Here is a 12373-nt window from a genome sequence, read left to right on the forward strand (position 1 = left end):
TTGAGACTGGGATCTTCTCAACGTATCTGCAACCACTGGTGCAGGAGGAGCCTCTCCTGAGCGGGTTAGAGGCTCTCCTGACCTGAAACAGAAGGGCCCAAAAGAAAAAGCAAGCAAAACTAAAGCCATAGATATAAATAAACCAGAATTTCCCATTTTGATATATTTATTGATCAAAATATATATTAAAGCTTGAATTTTATGAGACAAGATGAAYATTTTGTACCTCTCCTGGCTGTGGGAGCTTCATTGGCAGTGGCTTTCTTCATCTTTTCTTCATCTTCATCCAGCAGTGGATTTCCTAGCCCCAGCATTTCCCTGCTGGTTCACAGAGATGTTTCTTTCAGATCATCTGTTACAGCTGAGACAGAGAACATATCTCATACCTGTGTTTGTTCCTGACCTGAACTGCCTATTCCCTTTCCCTGGTCCTGACCCTCTCATTTCCTTGTGGCTTAATCCAGGTGGGTCACTGCCAAGACTCTATCCTTGCATTGACAGGTAAATATGAGATTAATTCCGGGCTATATTTTCGTCCATCAATGTATCTTTCAGTCCATTGACTAAATTATGAAACGTGACCTTGGCCTGCCTCTCTGCTCAGCGTTGTCACCAGCGCCACAGGTTCCACACGTCCCTGCTGCCGGCAGGTGACAGCTTTGTCGATGCTCCAGAACACCCAGATCCTCTCCRGTACCAGGTGAACGTTCACAGGCAGCTCTGTAGGAGGTGCCAGCAGCTCCTCTCCCTCACACCGCTGCCATCCCGCTCCTCTCCTTCCCCTCCTGCTGTGGATACGTGCGGGAGGCCGTTCCTGCTGGCCCCACAGCAGGAACATTGGGGCCTCACTCCTCGGCCACCTCTGCGTCCACTCTCCTTCAACCCCTGCTGCTGTGGTTCTTGTTCCCCTTTTAGCAGCACCTGAGCCATGAATTTTGCCACTTCTAAATTGCATTTTTTTTTTGACTTGATTATTTTCCAGCATTTTTTTTTTAATTCTTGATTAATTTTTGGCTGGCTATTTAGTGCATTGTCTGGTTAACTAATTCATGCAGCAGTTCATAATTACTGCCTTACTGTAAAATGGTCTTAATAGAAGGTTGTTTGTTTTTTGTTTCCTTTCCAGTAGAATAACAAGTTATTTTATTATTCAAACAGGGCTTCCTTCCTGCTGTTTTCAATAAGATTTTTAATAAATATGTAAATTTAAAAATTAATTTACTGCATACGTTTGGCAACATGATTCTCGAACTGACAAAAGTTTGATGGATTGTAAAATTATCCCCTCTAAAAATCATCAGTCATAGTAAACAGAATTTATCAACCTCTGGTAATTTTACAGCTTTTTCTTCRTCTTATCTTCTGTTAGGAACTCACTTAAAATTGATTATAATACTGTATATTTCTAGAACCATAATTCATTCATAGATTAATTAGATTTTAGGTTAATATCCCATCATACTACGGGACATGAGCCAAGAGTGTTTTGCAGTTGTTACAGATCTGCAGTGGAGAAACCTTGATTACTGTTCCCATGTGGCTTAAACCGCCAAGACTAATCACTAATCAAATTCAAACCACATAAAATGGAACATCCTTCACTGCATTTATTTTCTAGCTGACTTATGCTACAGGCTCTTTATTGATAGGACTAAGTATAACGAAACAAACTAAAAGTCGCAAGAGAGGATTCCTCCGTTGGCTTTAATTTAGTTGAAACCCTTGCGCTGGTTTTTGTGCTTCTGTCCCTCAAAATATTTTGCCCTGCAGCAATGATAAATAGTTTCCACAGATGCATGTAAATAAATGCACTCTTGTGTAGGGCTTGATGAGGATCAACTTCAACACGTGCTTCAGAGCTGCAGCTCTTGCTCTGAAACTGCCTGTATTATTAGGTCGGCTGAAGAGGGCCGGATGGAGTAACGGAACCAGCATCATGTTTTACACCTCTCCTACCCCAGTTGTCTTGCTGGGGTTAAACATGCTCGTGTCCACCTTGGTACATACAACAGGCTGGGTTTTGTAGCTGGGCAACTACATCCACGCAGGATTGAAGCTGCTGCTGCTGCTGGACGTTGTGTGTCTCTATCCGGCCCCTGTTGTTTCGCCATCAGGTTGGCTTGTGTGTTTTGGGTAAGCACAAGCTCACAGAGGAGAACCCGGTTGTGTGCTCAGAGAGAGGACCCTGGTGTGAAAAGCCATTACGTGCCACCCATGGCCGTTTGCGGCGCCATCCTGAAGTGCAATCCCGTTTTCCATCAGCGTGCAGGTGWCTGACGGAGAGCCGGGGACTCGGAGCGTGAGCGAGCGGGGGGATAAATGTCTGTGTAATCACCAAAGTAAATAGACTTGTTCCGAAAAGCCAAAGGTGGAGGATGAAGGCAGGTGAGAACACAGCTAATACTGRGGAAGAGGAGCCCGAAAGTAGTTCAGCCATACAGAAAAATGACCCTGATTACTGAAAATGTCACTGAGATTATATGTTGTGTGAGCATGAGCCTGCATTTACTGCGTTTGAGAGGTTTGAGTTCCTGGGATTTTGTTTGGTTCATTGGTTGGTTGGGGTTTTGTTTGTTTCTTTTTGTGCTAATGTCTCATATGGGATAGAATATGGCTTTTTAAGAGCTGCTTTTCTTAAATTTCAAAAATCTTTCTTGACCTATGCATTTTTCCCTCTTCATTCMATTCTGAGTATATAAGCATATACTCAAATCAAAAAAATCTAAACTTCTAATTTATGCTAAAAGTGAAGCCCCATTTTTACAAAGCCCAGCTTTATTGAAGCATGCAGCCATATTTTCCATAAGGTAACACCTTGCTAGGGCAAACCTGAGTATACCTAAATGCTTTGTGGAAAAATAAAAGCTGATGAAGAATAAGCCAGTGAAGTTACTTGGGAACGTATCCTTTCCACTAGGGTGAAATAGGTTTTCACTGGCAACAAAACCCTCACCATAATTCTGGCAGGGAGTAGTACTGAAGTTTAAATGGTTCAGTCAAATTCTTTAACAATCTTATTTTTCAGCCTGAATTCTACCTTTGTTGTGATTTTTCAAACCGCTTTGTTGCTTTGTTCCCCCCAGGAGTAAAGCCCCCAAACCCTGAAATGTTAAGTGTATCCTGTACACTCCCAGATTCTCAAAACTGGATTTCAGTCTCCTTTCTCACCGTGGATATTTCTTCTTAACGCCTTGTGAGAGCGCGTGACTGCTCTCAGCTTTTAGTGAATTGAGCCCCTCTGCGAGAGGCAAAATTGGTGATTCCAGCAACGTGAACAGCGCGAGGCCCTGATTACCCTCTGGAGAAAGCAGCAGTCTTTAATTGCTTTTCTTTTTAATAACTCCCCTCAACACACTTGGCTGAGTACCTGCATATTGCACTGTGACCATTTTCTAAGGCAAATCCACTTAGAATTGTGTTTTCTTATTTGGATTTAAATAAACTTTGCCTGGGCATAGTAGATGCACTCCATGGCCATGCCAGGGCACTAAGAGATGACGACTCTAACTCGTGACATGTGGTTCATAATTGAGCAGACAGTGAGGAGTTGGACMTCCCTGACTTGGAAACTGGGGCCTGAAATTCCAAGTCTATGGAAATATGCACACATTCAAAGAGAGTTAGTAGATACCTAAGCAGATCAACACAAGAACCATATACTTTGCTGAATGGTGAAGACAGAGTTCTTGGCATTAGTCATGTGCAGGCATGAAGTCATCTTGTCCTGTTAGGAATATTGTGCTTTTGAAAGCATAAGGCTCAATTCACTAAAAACATCTTTTATCTTCCAAGACACACAAGGATTCAAGCCACAGATAACGTAAGTCTCATCTTCTCAGTCAGCCCTTCATTAAGCAGTAGCTGCTTTGTCCAGATCTGCAGCTGTGAATCATACACGGTTCATGATAATAAGTTTATTTGCTTTACAGTAATTTATTTAAACTAGAGGACCATCAAAATTGCACTGTGTTTGGAGGTTGTTATGTTCCTAAATACAACCAGCAAGCTTTGGTTTTGTTTTCATTGTTATATTTCCCATAATGTCATGTGTGGATGCTGTTTACTACCTGTGTTTGTATTGCTTTCTCATAAACTTCTGAACAGACTAATGAACTTATAAATACCTCATATCAATGTTTATTTTTTTCTGGGAAAAGAAATTGGGACTTACTGTTTATTTTGAAAATCTGATGGTGTTTCTTTGAAAAGGTCATTGTTACAAGCAAATAATCACGGAATTTCTGCTCAAGCAGGAAAAAGAAAAAAATGACTCATTATTTTACTGTCAGTSCAGAAACTCAATGAAAGTTTCCGACAATAGACGAGGGAGAGCAAGGCTTGGCTTGATGTTTAAGGCTGTGCTTTAGAGCTCATCCCTTTGCAGGCGCCTGGATGCGCCGGTTCCGTGTCACTTGTCCACCCCCTGTTCCCATCACTTGGGTTAAACGAGATGTGGGGACGGTTCCTTCCCGTTGAGAGGCTGCCCTGCCAGCTGAAGGAAGCTGCTACGTGTCCACATGGCACCTTTCTACCCAGCACAAAGATCTGGGAACCAGAAATGCAGCTCTGCTGAGTTCAGGTATTTCTGACGAGACCCGTGTTTCCCGATAGAGAAGACTGCTCTTTATCTCAATACACCCGTTTTACAAGAAGCAGCTRTGGCTTCAACTGCTGTTTCCCACTTAGACCCTTTGCCTCATAAATACCAAGCAGTTACAGCACTGCAGAGGATCTCAATTAGTGAAAGCCTGGATCTAAACGGGTAAACGGGAGCTCTGTGGGATCATGATTACCTTGAAGGTGCACAGGCAAAGAGGCATGCACAGAATTTGTAGGAAGGTAAAAACCTAGAAAATTGTTTTCCTTCACAATAAAGTTTGAAATAATAACCAAAAAGAAATACTGAGCACACTGTGTACCTCCTCTTAGAGATCAGATCTGAAATGAAAGACCTTGAGTTATACAATTAAGTATTGACTTTGTTGATCTATATTTAATTCTCATAGCAATTTACTTGCTTTTACCCAATAGTGTTTCGCAGTTATACTTCACTTGAAGCAATGCCCTTTTTGCTTTTGTGTTAATCTAAAAAACTAAATTGCCCTGTGCACGAGAGACATAAATAAAGTTCATTTTATTCTTGTGTGTAACTGATTCTGAGCCCCTTAAACTGCTGGGTAACTAAACTTAGACAACTGGAAAATACATTTATCCTGCAGGAAGGCTCATTGCTAATTCCGAGCTGTGGATGCCCTGCGAGCAAAGCCCGGCTTACAGGCGAGGGCGGCTTCCGTGGGTTGCGATACACATGGAATGGCCTTGCTGCTGAGTCCCTGRTACCTGTGGCCATCCCACCTTGCCCTGCTCCTTTCCATTAGCCCCACAAAGACTCCGTGCCATTCAGGAAGGCCCCTGCACAGGGAATGCAGTCTGCCCACGTGCAGCCGCTCGCTCCCACAGTCAAAAGAAAGATCTAATTTGATGTAAATGCAGAAAGAGCACCTATTTATAATGTACCAGTGTGACTGCGGGCGAGCTTTGTTTTCCTCCTTTGCTGTGCTTGAAGTGACATGCCAGATTTTATTGTATCACTAATGGGCTTCAGTTATTCCCTTTAGGATGGTGCCGGCAAGGAAGCAGCATTCCAGTTGGTGACTCACCGGGTTATTCGGAAGCGATGTGACTCCTCACGGATGTCTCTGCTGGGTCACGGGGAGTCTCTCCTCTCCTGACAACCAGTCGCTGCTCTGGGTGGCAGAAAATCTGCTACAGACTTGAGCAGCTCATGCTCCCCTACCTAGAGGCTGTAAATCCAGGGTGGAATACATGGGAAATGCTTGTTCTTAGCACAATTAGCTTTGGGATTTTCCACGTGGAAGATGTAGTTTAAGCCAAATAAGCTCTACGCTGATCTGCTCTAGGACAGTGGCCCAGTGCTGTTACAAAGGCGCTGCGAAGGTCCCAGCCCCTTTCCCTCACTGAGCTGCTTGGGGTTTAGGCCAAATCTTTTTATCCTTACTGTGAGGCCAACAGTCAGGAAGATGTCCAAGTGACCGCATTAATGCAGCCAAGTTGGTTGTACAGTTAGTTATGGACTATGGAGCTGGTGCAGACTAGTCAGCAGCAACATCAACATCATTGGGCTGGAAAGGCTTTACGTACCATTTCTCAGAAGGACCGTGTCTGAGGGCACCCACGTGCTCTTCTTCCCATCTTGGCCCTTGTAGCCGCACTCAGCACAATCGTTTCCCTGGGTGGTGAGACCCACAGGAAGTGTCACTGCACGGAAAGTCTGGCCACCAACCAGTGCAACACAAGAGTCCATCAGAAAGGCTACTGGGAGGAACCTTTTCTTGGTCACTACTCACATGGAAAGATCTGAGTGGAACCGGTGACCTGGAGGTTAGGGGCTCGGTGCACCATTCCCAAATCTCGCCCAGGTCTCTTGGATACATGATGGATGGATCTAAATACTCACTGGTAATTACGTTTCCAAATAGTGTCTTTAATAACTAGAGAAAAGATTATTGAAAGAACAGGAGATAAGTCTTTCTGAGACAGCAAATTTATATAAATCAGCAGTGGCCTTTCACCTCTGGGAATGTACATTATTTTGTTACTCTGCAGTACGAATGATTTGATGATTATGGAGCTTCTTAGATTAATATTTATGCATAGCGTTTTATTTATTTTTGCTCATAGAATTCAGGTTAGGAATGAGCTTATTTCTGTATTTCAAGGACTTYGTATTTACAAGTAGCGTTATATAACATTCTAAATATGATGTAATTTAACAGATTATTTAAGTGCAGCTATACTACTAGTGAGAATGAGAGAAGTCCAGTCTAGATGATGCAGCTTTCTTATTTAATTAAKAAATTAGCAGTATTTGGCCCTAGCTCCTATGTGTGGAACAAGATTTCATAACAGTAGGTCCTAAGTGGGTTAAATCACTATCAAGAGGAAAAAAAAACCCAACAAAGTGTTAGTTGCCAGATCAGATGAGTATTATTATTACATGATACATTTGTCTTGCATACTATTACAGTAATGTCTTAAAGGAAAAGATAAAATATCTTTAACAAAGTCATTTAAGTGGACATTAAGACATATTGAATGAGGGCAACTGCATGTTCTAAAGTATTTGTAACTTATTTCCGAATACAAAATGGTCTCTATTTTAATTATAAAAGTTGCTATAGCAACTTTTTTTCCTTTATTTCTTGGTGCATAATACCAGGTGTTATAGGCAAGAACACCTCTATGCATTAAATTTACAAGTCTCTATCATAGCGGGCACTACTCTGTGTGTATCTTTTGCCAGTGGGTTTCACTTSAGCTTCACTCAGCTCAATGACTTGGCTTAAAGTAAGAATTTTGTAGCCTGCAGTTTTTCCAATATATTTTATTAGCCTTATATGAAATGACAAACGAGGGTGTGATTAAAGTAGGATTTTATTTCAGCTTGTGCTTGCAGGATATAATAAACTGCTGATCTACATGTATGTATGGAGTATATGGATGAATTGATGCCAGTCTCCCCAGCCCAGTGCAGCCCACACAGCTCCTTGTACCGACTGGCCTTCAGTTGAATCAATAAGAGTTTTATCATAGACTTGACTAACACCAGTATTGACTTCTTGCAGACCCTAGTCTTTGCTAAGCAGCCAAGTTCAATTTATCCAGAAAGATGTGCGAAGTGGGAAAAAAATGCATGCAAAGAAAGATCATTGAGTCATTCATAGGATAAAGTATTTTAGATTTAGTATTTCAGAGATTAAAAAGTGCTGGAATGTATTTTACTGATGCTATGTCTGAGAATTTTCTCACTTGGCCTACACAGAAGTGAAGCAACTGTTCTGTTTCAGTAATATATCATATGTTAAATGAGGGCAAAAAGAAGAACTTTTAAAGCTAGGAAAGTAGGGAATTTCTGTTCAAGTGTCCTAAACTTATATTAGTCCTTATCACCAAGTGTCAAGTTCCTTTACTTCAGAAAATCCTGATTACAGATATTAAATACCTTAGTCTTAATTCTCATTTAAAACCTGCATCTAACCTAAGATGCCCTGAATTGTTTTGGGCTGTTCAGTAATGAATGAACCAACCGGAAGAGTTGCATTTACTAAGGCTGACGTCTCTTACGGCTTCACTTGAGTTTACCCAGAATGGTTGATACCAATAGTAGCTTCAACCAGACAATTTTAGCTCATTAAAAATGACAAAAGGGCAACATAAAGAACCATTAGATAAGCATTTTAATTTTTATCTAAGTAGCCATAAAAACAATACAACAAAACGCTACTATGGCCATATCCTGGGTAATAGGATGCCTTCCTCTTGCCCGAGATTTCCAAGGACAAGCAGCATAGCTGGMACAAAATGTGACTAATTGGAAACTGGATTTTTCCACATTTTCTAATGACCTTTTACAACTATATATTTATTGACCCAAATCATCAATGTATCTGGTCATGCTATATCATTAGTGAGCTTAGGGAAAAAAGAAAAAGAAAAGGCATTTCGTATTCTAGCTAAAATAGTACTGCACTGGACTGACAGGAATTTGCTAATTCAGTCTTTGCTTCCTAATAGTAATAGCAAAAATAAGGAATGGCTTGCTCTCTGACAGCACCTTTCAATAGTCCTGCGTCTACCTGAGAGTCCTGTAAAATGCTCAATGTTATCTCATATTTCCGCGATAATATTATCTGTAACAGGGTTGCCGTCTATTTAAAAAAAAAAAAAAAAAAGAAAGAAAACTCTATATAAAAAGCTGGTTGATTTTATTGAACTTCTCTCTAAGCAACAATTCCTTGGCCAGGGCTCTGATTGAAAAGACCAGTGGCTAACAAAGAGATAAAATTACTCCTGTATAATCCTACTGTGTGTTTTTAATATAATGTGCTAATACGTTGTCCTGAGTTGCAGCAGAATTACAGCACTTCCCAAAGCCGACCTCAACAGTATCTGATTGATTGTGGTCTGTGGGGATGGGACCCGTCCACTGTAATTTCCTGTCTTGTTGCTTTCTTTTCTATTAGAGCCGGTTTGGGTTCACGGCAATCAATAGGCTTACAAATGCAAAATGTGAGGTTATTTTCGAGCAGGTTTCCCTTGTATCTGTAAATTATGCAAAGTGCTGTTTTCTCCTCTGAATGTCTACTGCGTCTCTTTCTTTCTTTCTTTCCCTGTTTTTTTTTCTTGGCATAATGCAAACTCTTTTAGTAGATGAATGCGCGTTTAAACATACACCAAAAAAGAAGTATTTCCTAAAGGAGTGGATGTAAATTACTGTGAAGCTGCTGCAGTTACGTTACACATACAGATTCCAGGACCTGCTGCTTATAATGTTGATGGCACTTAACTGTTTTGCAAATGAGGCCTTATTTGTCTCCGCAGAATCRTTAAAGATATGACTTGTCCTAAAATGGACGTTATTATTCCATTTAATTATGACAGAGGTGTAAGTATCTAACACTCTATTTCCTTGAGCCCTGTGAACTTTGAATGATAACAAATAATAATAATGACAGTAAGATAACTTCTTTTTTGTAAGAAATATGTTTTCTAACACTTTTCTCCCTTTTTTTCAGAAATCGAAGCAAACCGAAGAAACAAAAGGAGATTCTCAGAATAGACTATCTAAAATTTCCCTGGAGTCTCTCAATAAATTTAACAGCAATAATGTATTTCTATTAAAAAAGGAGAAGAACTGTCTGAACAAGGTTGAAGGACAAAAGGAAGAAAATGGGAAGAAAGAAGAGGCTTCCTTAAATAACTCGGATCGGCAAGACGTGGACAATTTGGAATCCTTGAGTGATTCCTTGTACGACAGCTTCTCCTCTTGCGCCAGCCAGGGCTCTAATGATGTATAAAGGCACCTTCCAGTGGGCTGTGAATGGAGCAGTTAAGGAGCTGGAGGAAAGAGGGAAGCCAGGGACGGGGAGAAGAGACAGTTGTTGAAAATGCTCCCCCCGAAAGGGTTGTATTCCCAGCAGGGTATTCCTGGCTTTATTTTTTTATTTCTTTTTTTGTCATGACACAGCAATAAGGAAGGGCAGGACTGCATTCATCACGATGCATGAGCCTGGCAATGGAAGAGAACAAGCTGTTCCACACACACGCAAGAAAAGTCTTAATTTTGCACTTTTATGAATATTTGTATAGATGTAAATATTTTGGAAAAATATATTTGTAGGGATAAATGACAGCAATAAATTTTAAATCGGTGCTATGCTCCTCTAATGGCAGATTACTAACTTAAAGGAATTGATGTTAATATTAACAAGGAAAGTTAGTAGATTAAAAAGAAAAGGATTTATAATTGTTCTAGTCTTAAAACTGTCTGTAGAAACACTGCGTTACCCTAAACCTGAGCCTGCCAAACTTGTCTGTAACTTTCTCAGCCTCCCTTTTACAAAACCCATTAGATTTTTCTTTTTTAGTGCAATGCCATGTATGTTCTCTAGGGAGGGAGGCATTTGAGTTATTATAGTTTCACAAGAGGTGTCTTATTTAAAGAGGCTTCTGACTTTTGGCACAGCGAGAATATGAGCGGGTGAGSTGGCCTGGTGCTGCTGGTACAAATCCCCGTTTGCAGGGATTCCAYAAATCATGTGCAGAACTATTGGGAAGACCAGGGTCAGAGCAATTCCCTGCCCAAGCAAATGGGAGTCGCGGAGGAGAGAGCCCTTCACCGACTGCCCTTTAATGCCGGCCGCAGCACAGCCGGCCTGCTCGCACCTCCTCCTCCGCAGCCACTTCCTACCAATTCCTGAATGTAGCATACGGTGTTACCCCTTTTGTAGCCCCCGATTTGATCTTTCTTACTGTAAACCCTAAAAATACAAAAATAAAAAAAAAAAAAAGAAAAAGAAAGGAAAAAAAAGAAACTCAACTCCTATTTGTGAGCTACTTAAACAGGATGTTGGTGCTAACAGTACTAGTTGAAACATATCTAGGAGCAGGGGGATTGGTGTGTGTTGTTCGTTCGTTTTTCTACAAAGACTGTTTATATGTAAGGGAAAGTCTATTTCAAAGGTTCTGTGTATTTTTTCTAGTTGTGAAGTATTTATAATGGCTTTTTTTTGTACAGCAATCTGTAAACTAGATATATTTGGGATATTTCTAGCCCCTACAGTTTCTTTAGCACACGCCTGTTAATCTTTTAAATGATATTGTATGATCAGTGTTAATATTTTGTGCAATTTGTTACTTTTTAAAGTAATTTCCAATGTAAACTTCTATTGTCTTTTTTTGACTTAAGAGATTTCCATCGACACATCTTTCTTAAATAAAACTCCTCTTAAAAATATATGTTTAAAGAGAGATTTCTATATATGTATATATATATTTGGGACTGGTATCATATAATGAAGTAGATTTTACTAAAACTTTTGAACTTGAGTTATCAACTTAAAGAAATGATGGGTGAAGATGTTTCTGGTAAGTAATTTTGGGGAGGGGGGGCAAAGAGAAAGAAACTAGATTGTGCAGAGGGTGCCAGGTCCGTGATGCCCTATGATACGAGCAGACCATTTCCCTTCCCGATCCCTCGTTTCTCCTGCTTCCAAAATTCAGGTGCCGGTAGATGACTTGGCGACGCGGCCGCTGAGGAGCAATCCGCGCTCCATCCCGGCTCCGTAACGGCAGGCAAGGCGCCGAAAGGGAGCGAGACGCGGACTCCCGCGGCGGGGAGCAGCCGCCCTGGGCTCGGCTCGGCTCAGAGCCGTCCCGCCGGGGCGCCGAGCGCTGCCCGCCTCGGCACCGCCTCGGCACCGTCTCGCTCGCCGCCCGCCTCGCGGCTCCCCGCGGCCGTTAACGGCCGCCGCGCTGCCCCGCCCCTCTAACGGCCGCCTTCGCCCAACGGCTCCCGCCGCGCGGCGCGGGCACCCCCTGCCGCGGCGCGGCCGCCGCAGCCGCAGGGCGAGCCGAGCCCCGTCCCCTCGGAGGCGCGGGCGGGAGCGCCCGCCCCCRCGCTCGCGGATGTGTTTTTTAGGGAATAAAGTGCAGTTCTGGGGCTGAGGCGCCGCACAGACGGCYGGTGTCCCCTCACACACACACGAGCACGCGCGCCGTGGGACCGGGCGCGATTCCCCCTCACGCGCACCGCGGCAGAGCCGCCCTCGAGGCGGCGCGAGGGCAGCGCGGGGGTTCCGCGGGCGGCGCGACGGGGCGGGCGACTCCTCCTGCCCCTCCAAACTTTCTCCCCTCCTCAGCCAGGGGAGGAGGCGGGCGAGGTTCCTGCCCGCCCCGCGCGGCCCCGCTCCGCTCCGCTCCGCCGCCATCACATGGTGCTGCGGGAGGAGCGGGCGCCGCCGCCCGCGGCCGGCAGCGGCGCGGGGAAGCGGCGCGGCCGCCCATGCCCTGC

At 43.0% G+C, this 12373-nt stretch overlaps 1 protein-coding gene across 1 annotated transcript in view; it reads left to right on the top strand.

Moving 5' to 3' along the window:
* Positions 1 to 9878, top strand: part of LOC112948595 (nck-associated protein 5-like) — a 50012-nt gene extending 40134 nt beyond the window's left edge. The window contains exon 8 of the mRNA XM_026040862.1: positions 9597 to 9878. Within this exon, the coding sequence (XP_025896647.1) occupies positions 9597 to 9878 (282 nt within the window). The remainder of the gene's footprint in view (positions 1 to 9596) is intronic.
* Positions 9879 to 12373: the final 2495 nt, after the last annotated feature.

The sequence above is a fragment of the Nothoprocta perdicaria genome, unplaced genomic scaffold, assembly GCF_003342845.1.
Source record: "Nothoprocta perdicaria isolate Ctin4 unplaced genomic scaffold, notPer1 scaffold_27, whole genome shotgun sequence".
Classification (NCBI taxonomy): Eukaryota; Metazoa; Chordata; class Aves; order Tinamiformes; family Tinamidae; genus Nothoprocta; species Nothoprocta perdicaria.